Source organism: Carya illinoinensis, chromosome 13, assembly GCF_018687715.1.
Source record: "Carya illinoinensis cultivar Pawnee chromosome 13, C.illinoinensisPawnee_v1, whole genome shotgun sequence".
Taxonomy (NCBI): domain Eukaryota; kingdom Viridiplantae; phylum Streptophyta; class Magnoliopsida; order Fagales; family Juglandaceae; genus Carya; species Carya illinoinensis.
In genome coordinates this window covers 2,865,253-2,880,833 of record NC_056764.1, presented here as the reverse complement: position 1 = coordinate 2,880,833, position 15,581 = coordinate 2,865,253, and the positions used below count along the sequence as shown (strand labels likewise).

General features: G+C 37.1%; 1 protein-coding gene across 1 annotated transcript; it reads left to right on the top strand.

The window, feature by feature from the left end:
- Window positions 1-9,849: 9,849 nt before the first annotated feature.
- On the top strand, window positions 9,850-15,429 carry LOC122292173 (pentatricopeptide repeat-containing protein At1g02060, chloroplastic-like). Its single transcript, XM_043100405.1, has 4 exons — window positions 9,850-10,054; window positions 10,177-12,309; window positions 13,846-14,111; window positions 14,315-15,429. Exons 1-4 carry the CDS (start codon window positions 9,963-9,965, stop codon window positions 15,277-15,279), a joined length of 3,456 nt encoding a protein of 1,151 aa, XP_042956339.1. The 5' UTR covers window positions 9,850-9,962; the 3' UTR covers window positions 15,280-15,429.
- Window positions 15,430-15,581: the final 152 nt, after the last annotated feature.

The following is a 15,581-nucleotide window of genomic DNA, read 5'->3' as shown; positions in this document are numbered from 1 at the left end:
ACAAAAAAGAAAAAAGAAAAAAAGAAGAAGAAAAAGAAAGTGGCATTATACAGTCTACAATAATCCATAGATTATTATGTACTGGTTAGATGTACCCATGTGTGCCATGATACAGTCTACACAGATATGAACATGGGAGTTGCAATGTGCTTGCGGATTGTCATTTTGAGATCAAAGATATGCTTACACCAAAGAGAAAAAAGGCAATTCATACTAATTATATCTTTTTCGTTATGAAATGAACTCAAAGGATATACTAATCACACAATATAGCTCTTTACAACAGTCAGAGCTGCTGCTTTTGACGGATGAAAACCAACTAGGGTAGGCATGCAAGAAACTGAAATCAAACAATGGCCACCCTCTTCAAAGTGTCACCTCTAAAGCTTAAACAAACCAGTGGAGAGGGTCGTCCAGGGAAAATGCTTCTCTTAAAGCCTTTACTATCAGCCTACAACATACACACAAAGCACTTTTTGTCTAACTCCCGGGTTATAACAGATTCAACTCCAACAAACAAGATATGAAATTTTACCTTCATGATACTTTTGTCTTTGAACAAGAGATGCATAGGAATGGACAGATATATGAACCACGAGTGGTAAAGACACTGAAAGTGACCAATTAACTATCTACGAAATGAAATTTCCCAATCTCTTTCTTCCATTGAATACAAGAATCTACTACTTTCTCTATCAAAACCAATACACACTCATTCTAAGGATCACTAATTCAAAAACCTCTAAACCATTAGAAGGGGAAAAAAGGTCTTGTGTTTTACAAACTACTATAACAGTAATATCAAAGGACTAATGAAAAGTAAAATAAGAACACAAGAGAACAGAACTTTTAAACTCCCGAATCATTAACTACTTACAACAATTAAAAAACACTCAATAAAAGAGAACCAAACATTTCCTCACGCCAAGCTAAAACTATTCATGTTATTAACAACATAACACCATAGAAACTCAAAGTCCAACTTTATTTTTTTCTTTTGTCACCCTTCCCGGCAGCCAAACAGAGTCCAAGCATGGCCAAGAAATTTTTGTAAAAAAAAAAAATGGAGCCTTGGTGAAAGCCAAAGCTCAAGTCCCAGCACTGGGAGCACCAAAACTAAGCAGAAATCTCCTCTGCCCCAATCAAAACCCTAGATGTATCTTCTCTCTCAAAACCTCAAGTCCCATCACCTTACAATAGAATCGTATGAGAACAACGATAGAGAAAAGAGCTGTCATCGGTGAGCTACAACCTACAGAGAGTCAAAGAACAAAACAAAAAGCAACAGGGTCAGAAACAAGGAGAAAATGAAAATTTTAAGACCAAATGAGGGACATAATTGGAAAAATATTAGCGAGCGAAATTACTGTTCATATAGCTACTTGTAAGTAGGGAAAAGTTTCAAATCGCTAAAGGCGTAAATTAGAAGTTTATACTAAGGGTGTCAAATCATGTCAAGGGGGTCGTATTCGTATCGTATTAAAACATGTATATTATATTATATAGCTCAACCCTAACCTGACTCGTTAAACTTATTGTGTCAAAATTTCAAACCCTAACACGACTCATTAACATAACAAATCGTGTGTGTCAACCTGTTTTGGTCCATTAGTGAATATTATAAAATAGGTTAATACGATACAATACGACCCGTTTTAAACTGTTTATGTAAATGAGTTGAATATGTTCGAAATTAACAAGTTTGACTTAATTAAATTTAGTATAATTTTATATAAATTTTAAAATCGCAATATTTATAAAAATTATAAAGTCAACTACAAGTCCAATATTACAATCTAAACAATAAAAATATCGAAATTGAAATTCTAACAATTTTACTTTTATGTATAAGGGTATAATTATAATTTTAACTTTATTAACATATTATAACGGGTTATAACATGTCATAACGGGTTGACCCGTTAAGCAATTGTATCTTAACGGGTCAACCTGTGACATCCCGTTTTTATGTATATTTTCACTAAATGAGTATTTTAATTTAATTAAAATATTAGTTCTTTTATTTTAAATTATTGTATTTTAATTAGATTTATTTAGTTGTAATATTTATTTTGTGGAGCTTTTTTAATATTAATTATCGTTTTGATTTTAAGTTGTGTAAATTATTTTAATGTGCTTTCTTGTTATTAGTTACTATTTCACATTTAAATTACTTTATGCTTTATATATTCTATTATTGGGTTTTAAATATTTTACTTAAATAATATTGAGTTGTAGTGTTTTTACTTAGTTTTTAATTATTTTTATTGTACCTTTTTATTTCTTGGTTCTTTGTATTTTGGGTTGGACTCTTTTATTTCTCTTTTTCCTGTATTTTTGGACCCAAACCCAGCCATTAGGGATGTACAGAAAACCGATAAACCGCCCCAGACCGACCGGAACCGACCTCAGGACGCTGGAACCGGCCGTAACCGCCCAAGAACCGGTTGGCGGTCGAGAGAATTTCTCATGAATCGACATCGGTCGGTTCGGCGTGCGGTTCAGGGATAAATAAACCGCTAAACCGACCGACCGCTAAACTATATATATTTTTCTTTTTATACATATAAAACGACGCCGTTTCACTTTAATAATTGAAACGGCGTCGTTCTCTGACGTATTAACTTATTCAGTTTAAATATAAACGGCACCATTTGGCTTAAGCCAAACGGCGCCGTTTGGTATTAGGGTAAAATACCCCCCCTTCCCCCTTCGGCCTTTCCATTTCCGTCTGGCCGCTACAGTTTCTGAAAACAGAAACCCCCCTTCGGCGATCACTTCTCCTGCGTCTGGCCGTCTCCCGGTCACTGCTCAGCCCCCTGCGTCTGGCCTCTCTCGATTTCCCAGCCTCTGCTCGACAGCGCGACGCCCCTTCCTCTATCGGTGATTCAGTGTAAGTAAAACCACTTTTAGTTTTTACCAAATTTCTTTTTTTTTTTTGGATAGGATCTTGCTATTGCTGACCTTAGCTAGATGCTTGCGTTTCTCTCATAGTCATATAGATATTGTGCTGCCATTTTATATTTCGCGACTGCAATGAAAGACTTGGCCTATTTATCTTGTTCATCGTAGTCTCGACGGGACCATTCTTAAGCTTGAGTCACCATTGGTTTATGCAAAAGAATAATTGCAGAAATAGGCATAGCTGGAAACACCGAAACAATACCAAAGGGACAAATAACCTATTGAAAGTTTGAAACTATTGAAACTAACATGTCTAGTGCAAATTATTAGTGGTTGTTATTTTTATACTTATAAAAAAAAAAAAAAAGTTATTGTTATTTTTAATATTTTATCACCATATATTTTACTATATCAACTATGTTTCTTAATTAATTTTGAAATTAATGTTTCATATGTTAGATGGATTCCTCATCAACTGCAATTGATCTTGATAATGATGAACAAACCGTTAATTTGGGAGAGATCCAAACACCAAAACCTTCAAGTACCCCTAGTAGTACTTGTCCACTTCCTAGGAAACGGAAGGGGAAGGACCCGTCAGTTGTTTGGGATCATTTTACGAGAGTTGAGGGTTGTCCCGTAGATGATCCGAAGGCTAAGTGTAACTATTGTGGCAAGATTTATGCTTGCCACTCAAAGAGGAATGGGACTTCAACTATGCAAAACCACTTATCTGCATGTCCAAGAAATCCTCATAAACGCGGGCCTCTAGATAGATATCAACAAATATTGGCGGGTGAGGAAGTTGGAGAGAGTGATAGTAGCGTGGTAAGAAATCTTGTAGCCCACAAATATAGTGAAGATGCAGTGAGGTTGGCCATTGCGGAAATGGTAATTATTGATGAATTGCCATTTAGAATTGTTGAAGGACAAGGATTTAAGAAGTTGGTTTGGTTACTTAAACCAAGATTTAAAGTGTCATGCCGTGTTACAGTTGCAAGAGACTGTATGAAATTGTTTACATCTGAAAAGGCCAAGCTTAGAAAGTTGTTTAAAGACGGGGAGATGAGAGTTTCATTGACTACTGATACATGGACATCGATACAAAATTTGAATTATATGTGCCTAACTGCCCATTTCATTGATAATGATTGGAAGTTGAAGAAAAAAATCATAAATTTTTGTTTAATCCCTAATCATCGAGGGGATACAATTGGAAAATATATTGAATCATGCCTCCTTGATTGGGGTATTGATAAGATATTTACTGTCACTGTTGATAATGCTAGCTCAAATGATACTGCAATTTCTTACTTGAAGCATTTTTTGACGGGGAATGTGTTGGGTGGGAAGTATATGCACTTGAGATGTTGTGCTCATATTTTAAATCTTGTCGTGAATGAGGGTTTGAAGGAGTGTAATGACGCCATCACAATGGTTAGAAATGCAGTTAGATATGTGCGATCCTCTCCTGCTAGATTAGACAAGTTTAAGAAGTGTGCAGAAAAAGAAAAAATTGATTGCAAAAAATTGTTGTGTCTTGATGTGCAAACCCGATGGAATTCAACTTACATGATGTTGGATGCGGCTGAGAAATTTGAAAAGGCTTTTAGGCGGATGGAGAGTGAGGATTATAATTTTCTATCTTACTTTAATGAGGGACACATAGGGCCTCCTAGAGCTGATGAGTGGGAGACAGTGCGGGTTTTTGTGAAATTTTTGAAGATGTTCTATGATGCCATTTGTCGCTTTTCTGGGTCTCTTCATGTCACGGCAAATACAAGTTTTGTGGAGATTTGCATGCTCCAAAAAGAATTGGTTAGGCTCAGTCAGAGTTCTAATAGTTGTTTGATGAACATGACCGTAAGCATGAGAACGAAATATGATAAGTATTGGGGTTTATTGGATAAGCTGAACTTGTTGTTGTTGGTTGCCGTTGTGCTTGATCCTCGAAATAAGTTAGGCCTTCTCACCCGCAACTTGAGAAAAATTTATGATGAGACTCGAGTATTACATTTGGTGTCTAGTGTGAGACAGTTACTATTCGACTTATACGATGAGTACAATGCTACATTTGGTTCTACTTCGAGTAGCCGAGAACATGTGCCCATTTCGACATCTATACCCTCAATAGAAAGTGAAGAAGAGTCACAATTGTATATGGATTGGTATGAGCCAGATAACGAGATTGAATCAACTGCTGCTAAAACAGAGGTGGACCGATATTTATCAGATGGCTGTGAGGCACTCAGTTCATCTTTTGATTTGTTGATCTGGTGGAGACAGAATGAGGTTAATTATCCTATACTTGCAAGGATTGCACGAGATTTGTTAGCCATGCCTGTTTCCACTGTTGCTTCAGAGTCAGCATTTAGTACAGGAGGGCGTGTACTTGATCAGTTTCGGAGTTCATTGGCTCCGAAAACAGTTGAGGCACTTATTTGTACTCAGAATTGGTTACGACATCCGTCGGCGCCAATTGAACTTCGAGAGGCCATGGATAATGTGGAGAGCTTTGTAGTAGAATCTGGTAATGTATTCATTCAATATTAATTTATTTTTATAATTTAATTTCATTTATTTATTGATTATCCAAATTTACTAAAATTTGATGTTTAACTTTAATCTTAATTTTTTTTTTCATATTTATATAGAAATGGGAGCACAATCAGGCGTCACAACTATTAAAGATTGAAGACTTTTTGAATATGGAATGAAGAATTAAGGATCCAAGATTTTAATGTTTAATTTGTGTTAGTTGCTTGTTTATTGCTTAAAACCATTTGTGTTGGTTTGTATTTGTATTAAACATCTACTCATTTAGTGGATACTTTTATTGATTACTTAGTAGTTAGTTATTAACTAACTTATTAGATTTTAAAGTATTATTTAGTAATTATAACTTACTAGTTACTATTATTAGTTTCTAAAACAATATTAGTTTTATTGTTTTAAACTACTAATGAATTTTAAAAATACAAGAATAAAAATTTAAAATATTGTGAATATTGACTAATAAATTCACTACATTGAGTAGAAAAAGCCCAAAATGAGCAAAAAAAGCCTTCTGAAATGGGCCTAAAAGAGGCCCAAAAGAGTGGCCCAAAACCGGCCCAAACCGCTAAACCGACCGTGAACCGACCGGAATCGGTTCCGGCCAGTTCAAGCCCCTTGAACGGTCGGTTCTCGGTCGGCAAAGTCGGGTGGGACAGTCTGGTCGGTCGGCGTCGGTTCGGCCCTTTACCGAACCGAAAATGTCGGTTTTCAAGCCTACCAGCCATTACCCAGCCCAGCTCGTGACCCACAAGCCCAGCTCCTCAACTTACCCAAAACGGCGTCGTTTTAGTGCCTTAGGGTTTCTTCTTCTTCTTCTTCTTCTTCTTTTCCTTCTCCTCCAGTGCCGTCCACCTCCTTCTTTTTCTTCCTCTTCATTTCCGTCCAGCTGTTGCTGCTTCTCCTTCCTTCTTCTCTTCATTTCTTTCGGTTTTATCTTATTTTCTTCCCCTCTTGTTGGGCCGGTTGATCTTCTTCTTCCCTAGGAAATTTTCTGCATCTTCTTCAACCTTTGAGTCGAAATCCTTCCTCCATTTTTGTTCAAGTGAATCCGTGAGCCAATGCTCTGTTTTTAGCCACACTTCCATGCTTAGTTTCTTTCTTTTTCTTAGGTTTTTCGGGTGCAAGATTGTGGGTTAATCATTGTGATTTTCGGGTCCATTAATGCTCTGTTTTGTGCCGAAAATATGATCTGATTTGTACCAAAATTATACTCTGTTTTTGGCTTCAATTTCTTGCTCGTTTTTCCCTCTTTTTCCTCTAGTAATTTCAAGTCCTAGTTGTGTTTGAAAGACTTATTTTCGTGCCCTGATTTTGAGCAAGCCGTGCATGTGTTCTTGGCCATTGTCTTCCCTTGCCGTGTATCTATATTTCCAATCATCATTTTCAAGTTTTGTTTTAGAAAAATCTATCATTTAAATCTGAAAATTCCACCTTTAAACTCCTTTGTTTTCGAAACCCATTTTAGTCCCAAAAAAATTGTATTTTTAGTAATTTATTTTCAAGCTAATTTGGAAGTTAAAGTTAGTGTTTGATCTTCCAGAAATTTACCTTTAAAGCACTATAAGTATTTTTCAAACTCTATTTTAGATTTAAATATATTATTGCTTTTACAATAAATTCATTGACTAGTTGGTTAATTCCGGTCCGAGGAGTCGAGGGTCGGATGGATTGAGGACGGAGTTGTTTGTTATTGTTGATTTTGTTATTTCTTGGATGAATTGTGTCTTAAGGTGTGCATTGCATGATGCATTCATGTGCATTTATTAAATTGAGAAAAATTAGTTTTATTTGTGTAAATGGGTTTTCGGGTGCGTGAGTATCACAACCCCAAGCCGGGATGAGGTATTATCTTGGTGGAGCTCCTCTAGTCACTCGGGAGTGGATAATACTGAGTGACATCCTCTGGGTTGTCGCTGGGTGACGACCGGATCGCACGATACGGTAACGTTGTCGTGTCGACTCCGTGGTTTCTATGCTGGCGGGGACTAGAGGATGGCCTGGTCCAGGTATGCGCTGGGTGCGAGACTGGGCATCGCTCGTTTAGGTGTCACATGCGTAGTCGTTACCTGTGGTGTGGCACAGGAGCCGGAGTGTGGGGATGATCCATAGGGGAGATAATGGTGCATGCAATAAATTGGAACGAGTTTTGGATATTGGATATGAGCCATTTTATGGGAAAATGACGAGGTTATGTTTGAGGTTTTGTGATCCATTTTCTGGAATAATGGTGATTTTCTTGATTTGGGCTATTATCTGGGATATTGGCAATGATTTGTTTAAATGATATGTTTTGGGCCAAAATGAGATTTTGGCGTGTGTGGAAAAAATGTGGATTTATGGGATATGTGCATTTGGCATTCTTTCATGCATATTGTTGAGTTTAATATGTTTTTATCCTGTGGCGTTTGGATCTTTACTTACATGTGGCACCATTTTGGTACCATAGATTTTGATGCAGATGTGGAAAAAGAGGAGGAGGCTGAGCCCGAGGAGGCGGCTCCGCCAGAGTTTTGACTTGAAGTCTTTGGTGTTTAAAATTATCTCTATCAATTTTATGGCTTGTAATGTGGTTTGAAACAATATCTGAGGCTTGTAATATTTTATTATGTATGTTTCAATCGGATTTGTATCAAACAAAAAAATTATAGTACTTAGTTATAAGACTTTTATTATCCGCTGCGTGTTTTTATTGTACATTTGTTACATGTATACACATTTGGCACTTGGCGATAGGGTGGTGACCCGTGTTGTCATCATCCCGACGTATCGATTTTCATGTGTCCGTACGTGAGATTTGGGGGCGTCACACAACCTGTGTTGATCCGAACCCGTTAAAATTAAGTCTTAACCCACTATTATCATGTCGTGTTCGTATTAGGTTAACGAATCATATAATATATTGACACCCCTAATTTATACCCTCTAACGAAAATAGAACATGTAAGACGTTTATATGATTTATGATGGGTGCGTTTGTAGAATATTACTCTCCTCTCAAATCCCTCAGTTCCCTTCCACACCCTTTCGTTGTCTTCCACTGAAGGGTTTCCTTTTCTCTCTCTCATCTCCAACCCACCTCAACATTCTCTCTCTCTCTCACATCTTGTGAATAAGTAATCCCTTAAGCTTCATTCTCTCTCCTTTTGGTCGTTGATTTCACCTAATCTCATTGTAAGTGGTTTAATACTTGATAAAATCTTGTGTTTTTTGTTTGCTCACCTCAAAATCTCTGTAAGTGGTTGTTGATTTCACCTAAGCCCACCTCAAAATCTTGTGCTTTTTGTTTGCTCGTTGTAAAATTAATTTCATAATGTATTGTAAATTAATTTTAATTTCAAAATACACTAAATTATTGAGTTTTGCTATATACAAGCACAGTTGCGCACTAATCTGTGTACCAATACTAATTTATTCATACTTAAAATTTAAATTAACACTGTTTTCAATAAAATTTACTTTTTGACCAATCAAATCATATTGGTGTACAAATTAGTGCACAATTGTGCTTGCAACTATATTTTTCCTTGTGCTAACTCCCTTAAAACCAACGGATATCTATTGAAGGGCGTGGTTCTTCAATTCGGCCTGATGAGAGCGAGAGAGAAGGAGGACGAGAATCAAGATTGAAAATTAGACCTTCGATTTGGAGGAGAGAGAGAGAGAGAGTTGAAAGAGGAACACAGGTGAGGGGGAGGGGAGTGAAAAACGCCGGTGGGGAGAAATCCTCATTTTTTCATCTACAACCAATTCTAGTTTACATTTCATAAAACTCATACGTGTCAAGCGATGACTGGGTGGTGTAAAATCTTTATTTACACCACATCCTGCTCCCAGGTGGACTCGTATAACTAAGGTAGATATAAAGGGTGGTGATAGGCTTACTACCCTATTACTACCCATTTATTACTCTAATTCATTTCAAGTTTTTTTATTTTTTTATTATTTTTATTTAAATATTTTTTTAACAACCTTAATTATTAAGAAAAAATTAAAAAAATATATAATTTTACTAATATTTACTTTTTTAATCATTAAGTAAAATAAAAAATTAAAAAAAAATCAAATATAAAGATATTAGTAGATAAGTAGTAAGTGGATTGTAACCCTATCATTATTCAGATATAAATATTTGGATAGTGATAGGATTATTACCCATCTACTACCTATTTACTACTTAGGTGTATTTCAACTTTTTGTTATTTTTTTTATTTTCTTTTAAGGAATTTTTTAACATCCTTAATCATTAAAAAAAATTAAAAAATATATAATTATACTATTATCCATTTTTTAATCATTAAAGAAAATAAAAAATTATAAAAAAAATCAAATAAAAAGAGGATAATAATTAAGTTGTAAGGAAGCAGTAATGCTGTCATTTTCTTAAATATTTTTGCTTTCGTAACGCAGGCAGCCCGAGTTGCAGTATTTTCTTCGGGCCAGAGAACAAGCAAGAACCCCACAAAGTTCAAACTGTAAACTAAGCAAAACCCATAATTCGTTTCATGGCCACCATTTCCAGCTCTCGCAGTCGATTATTTGCACTAGTTAGAAAGCCATTCTCCATGTCAAGCTCTCAGCATCGTTCAACTCCCAGGTTCTCTGTTTAAAACTCTCTTGTCTTGCCGTTCATTGCTTTTTCATTTTTCTCACTAACCAAACACAGTGTCTTTCTTTAACTACTTGTTTGTTTGTTCCTTTAACTACTTCAAAACCCAGGTGCTATTGTTCTCAACAGAGCATTACCTCTATTGAGGACGATAAAAATGGCGACAAAGAACTGGACCGCTTTGTTAAATCCAAAGCATCCGCCAAAACAAAACGAGCTAAAGCCATGGCACGGCTTATTAACTCCAAGCCCTGGTCAAGTGAACTTGAGCCCTCTCTCTCTTCACTCTCTCCCTCACTATCTAAAACCGCTGTACTCCAAACTCTCCGCCTTATCAGAACCCCATCCAAAGCCTTTCAATTCTTCAACTGGGTACACGAAATGGGTTTCTCTCACACTGACCAATCGTACTTCATGATGCTAGAAATCTTGGGTCGTGACAGAAAGCTCAATGTAGCCCGAAATTTGCTATTTTCCATGGAGAAAAGGTCTAATGGGATGGTTAAGCTCGAGGATCGATTCTTTAATAGCTTGATTAGGAACTATGGTCGAGCTGGGTTGTTCCAAGAGTCTATAAAGCTTTTTACGACAATGAAGTCGCTAGGTGTCTCGCCTTCTGTTGTTACGTTCAATAGTATTTTGACAATTTTGCTTAGACGGGGTCGAACTAATATGGCAAAGGATATGTATGATGAAATGCTCAGGACATATGGCGTTACGCCAGATACATATACATTTAATATCTTGATTAGAGGATTTTGTAAGAACTCAATGGTTGACGAAGGGTTTCAATTTTTTAAGTTAATGTCACGTTTTAGCTGTGAACCGGATGTTATTACATATAATACGCTAGTCGATGGATTGTGCAGGGTGGGGAAGGTGAGGATTGCACATAATGTGGTGAAAGGTATGAGCAAGAAAAGCATGGACTTAAATCCTAATGTAGTTACTTATACGGCTTTGATTAGAGGTTACTGTATGAAACAAGAGATTGATGAGGCTTTGGTTCTTCTTGAAGAGATGAATAGTCAAGGGCTTAAACCGAATATAATTACCTATAATACACTAATTAAGGGACTTTGTGAGGCACAGAATCTGGAGAAGATAAAAGAGATTTTGGAAGGAATGACGGAAGTAGGAGGATTTACTCCAGATACATGTACATTTAATACAATAATCCATGCACATTGCAGCGCTGGAAACTTGGATGAGGCACTGAATGTTTTTGAGAAGATGTCGGAACTGCAGGTTCAACCAGATTCAGCAACCTATAGTGTTTTAATACGAAGCTTGTGTCAGATTGGGGATTACAGTAGAGCAGAGAAGTTATTTGGTGAGCTATCTGAGAAGAAAATCCTGCTTTGTGATGTTGGATGTAAGCCCCTAGTTGCTGCATATAACCCCATGTTTGAATATTTGTGTGGAAATGGGAAAACTAATAAGGCTGAGATAGTGTTTAGGCAGTTAATGAAAAGGGGAAGACAAGATCCTCCTTCATACAAAACTTTAATCATGGGGCACTGTAGGGAAGGTACGTATGAAGCTGGATATGAACTGTTAGTCTGGATGTTAAGGAGAGATTTTGTGCCAGATTTCGAGATCTATGAATCCTTGATTGGTGGTTTCTTGCAGAAGGGAAGGCCTCTTCTTGCCCAGCAGACTCTAGAGAAGATGCTGAAAAGCTCTCATCTCCCAAAAACGTCCACTTTCCATTCCATACTTGCAGAACTTATTGAGAAGGGATGTGCCCGTGAATCTTCCAGTTTTATAATGTTGATGTTAGAGAGAAAGATTAGACAAAATATTAATCTTTCAACCGACTGTATAAGGCTACTTCTTGATAGGGGATTGCGAGATAAAGCATTTCAGATTGTTGGCATGATTTATGAGAATGGGTACTCAGTTAAGATAGAAGAATTGGTTGGTTTCCTTTGCCAGAGTAGAAAGCTGTTAGAGGCTCGTGACATGTTTCTTTTTAGCTTGGATAAGCATCAAAATATTGACACCAACACATGCAACATACTTATAGTGGGCCTTTGTAAAATGAAAAAACTTTCAGAAGCATTTGGCTTGTACTATGAATTGGTGGAGAAAGGAGTCCATCAACAACTGACCTGCCTATATGATTTGAAAACTGCCCTAGATGCTGGGGGAAGATCAGATCAAGCTGAGTTTGTATCTAAAAGAATGTCAGGACAGGGACATTTGGACAAACCTGGTTCAAAGTCAAGACCTAAACAATTGTATGTCCTGTGTGTATTTGTGTGTGTGTGTTTATCTTCAATCCTCTTTGTTCCTTTATCCATGTGTGCTGGTTAAAATCTTAACAAATTTTGCTGTTTTGGGAGTAGATCCATACAGCGTTGAGTATAAAACTATATCTGAATGTTGGTTTAATATTATTTATTCTCTTTTACAGGCTAGGAACCAGAGGTCACAAGAATAGGATGGAATCGTTGCATGGAATGTCGGCTTCCAGCATCGGGACTCCTTGATTAGCCCATTGTTGGTGGAGAGATACTGTTGATAGAACACAGGCTCCATTTGGATAACTTCCCAAATAATTGAAGCGATTTGATGAGTTGGACATGTCTGAACTTTTATGCTCTGGTAACTTGTTTGCTCAGTTGTATTATTGTAGCTGCATATGGTGCATACTTTCATTTTTGTTTTTGTTATTCCCTGAAATTTCTACCCATTTGTTGCTGTGCAGAGGACCATGCTGAATGAGTGTGGACACGAGTTTCATCAGCGTATAGCCTTGTTGTGACGGAGGAAATTATTCTGCAACACTAGTTTTGCATAACTTGAGCAAAAAAGTAAACATTGAAAGATTGATTATGTTTACCTTCCCTGGTTTTGCAACAGGAAAATTTTTGTACTTGAAAAACTTGGTTTTATAATGACTGGCTGATGAGATTGGAAAGCAGGATTTTGGTTGCTCACATATATTTATTTCAGAAGAGGAGGTAATCTAAGGCTCCATTTGGATAGTGGAGTGTTCCGAAAATACTCTACTATTATTTATTATTTTATCATTATTTTTCAATATTTTTTTTTATTATTAACTATTATTCAATATTTTATTATTAATTTTTCATTATTTTTGTACTATTATTCATAGAATATTTGAGATCATCTCACTACTTAAACACAATTTAAGTAATCGTAAAATCAGACAGTAACTGAATTTACAGCTTCATTATGGGTCCTTTTTCGTCTTATTTTTTAATTAATTGTTGCTTTTTAATTGGGTCATGAATCAATTGAAATTACCACGATTGGGCTATTTGAAAGATTTCAAAAGTCAGGAAAATGGTATGAGTATAATGTTTAGGATATGTTACCTAATTTATATTTTGCATATAGTATTCTTTTCGGTGCTACGATTAATGTTTTTTTCTCGAGTTCGCATTTGAAGACAAAACAATAACAAAACTTACCAAAAAAAAAAAAAGAGAAAAAACGCAAAAGGTTATCCTTCATTTCAGGTTTTACTAATTCTTGTTTTATTTATTTATTTGTTCTTTTGATTCTTGAAGTTTTTCATACTTCCAAGCAGAAAACGATGGTTAGTAAGAATTGGGTTTGGTGCTTAACCAAAAGAAGGATAAAGATCGTTGCATTGTAAATAAACGCTCACACTTCCAACCCAAGACCCAAAAGGCAACCAAACCTACTAAAGTAAACATTTCCTCTGTTTTCATGCGACTCTTTCTTGGCACCAACCTCTCCCCAAGAACAAACCAAGCTCCCCCATTTATACTCCCCCGCTCTTGATGCCAACTCTCCCTAAGTTCGCATCAGACCCAAATTTATCTTTTATCGCAACAACTCCTCAAGATGTCGAGGACTTATGGTAATGGTGCTGTTAATGAATATCCTGCACAAATTAGACGCATTCCCACACCAGGGAAAGCAACAGTTCTTGCTCTGGGCAAGGCCTTCCCTAGCCAACTCATTCCTCAGGAATGCTTGGTGGAGGGTTACATTCGCGACACAAAATGTGAAGACCTGTCCATCAAAGAGAAATTGGAGCGCCTGTGTAAGCAAAATTTCTTCAATAATTTATGCTTCTTGTTGAGAGCAATTTCATGACTTGTTGGCTGCTTCTATTCTGTCTTATAGCTTAGTTTTAACATCATTGCAGAATGCGTGTGCTTTAAGAAGTTAAGTAAGTGTTGAGAGGATAAAAGCACTTTCATGACTACATAATGCATTTTTCCATTCCTCTCTCTCTTTTGCTAGGTAAAACCACCACCGTGAAGACAAGATACACAGTGATGTCCAAGGAGATCCTAGACAAGTACCCGGAACTAGCGACAGAGGGGTCACCAACGATCAAACAAAAGCTTGAAATCGCAAACCCGGCAGTTCTAGAGATGGCCATGGAAGCCAGCCTTGCCTGCATCAAGGAATGGGGAAGGCCAGCTGAAGATATCACCCATATCGTCTATGTTTCTTCAAGTGAAATACGATTACCCGGTGGAGATCTCTACCTTGCCAGCCAACTAGGCCTAAGGAATGATGTTGGCCGCGTGATGCTATACTTTCTAGGCTGCTATGGCGGTGTCACTGGCCTTAGGGTTGCCAAGGATATAGCTGAAAACAATCCAGGAAGCCGGGTTTTGTTAACTACTTCCGAAACCACCATACTTGGTTTTCGCCCACCAAACAAGGAACGCCCTTATGATCTTGTGGGGGCTGCACTTTTTGGTGATGGAGCTGCGGCCGTGATCATTGGAAGCAACCCACTGAAGGGTCAAGAGTCTCCTTTCATGGAACTGAACTATGCTGTCCAACAATTCTTGCCAGAGACGCATACTGTGATCGACGGGAAGCTTTCCGAAGAGGGCATAAACTTCAGGCTTGGAAGAGACCTGCCCCAGAAGATAGAGGACAACATTGAGGAGTTCTGTAAGAAGCTCATGGCAAAGGCTAATTTGATAAACTTCAATGATTTGTTTTGGGCCGTTCATCCCGGTGGACCAGCAATTCTTAATAGGCTTGAGAGCACCCTCAATTTAACAAGTGAAAAGCTAAAGTGCAGTAGAAGGGCATTGATGGACTATGGGAATGTTAGTAGCAACACTATATTTTATGTCATAGACTATATGAGGGAGGAGTTGAAGAGAGGGACTGAAGAATGGGGGCTTGCCTTAGCATTTGGACCAGGCATTACGTTCGAAGGCATCCTCATCCGTTGCCTGTAATCACATCTTGCAGCCATCTTCCTCGTCTAAAGTGCATGTCTTATGTACTATGCTATGTTGCATTTGAAGTTAGGAATTCTATGAAATCGATTCAGTGTACAACTTCGAAGTCTCTCTTAAGTTATGGAATAACATGAAACTTGATGGCTAGCTGTTTCTCCAAAAGTTTCTTTGTCTTATTTGAAACGGAATTTACGGAACTATAGTACATGATCTAAGCATATTTTCCATATATAAAAAAAGTACGGGCAAAATTTCTTCAATATCTGAGATAAATGCTGACAAATGATCTATGACCAAAT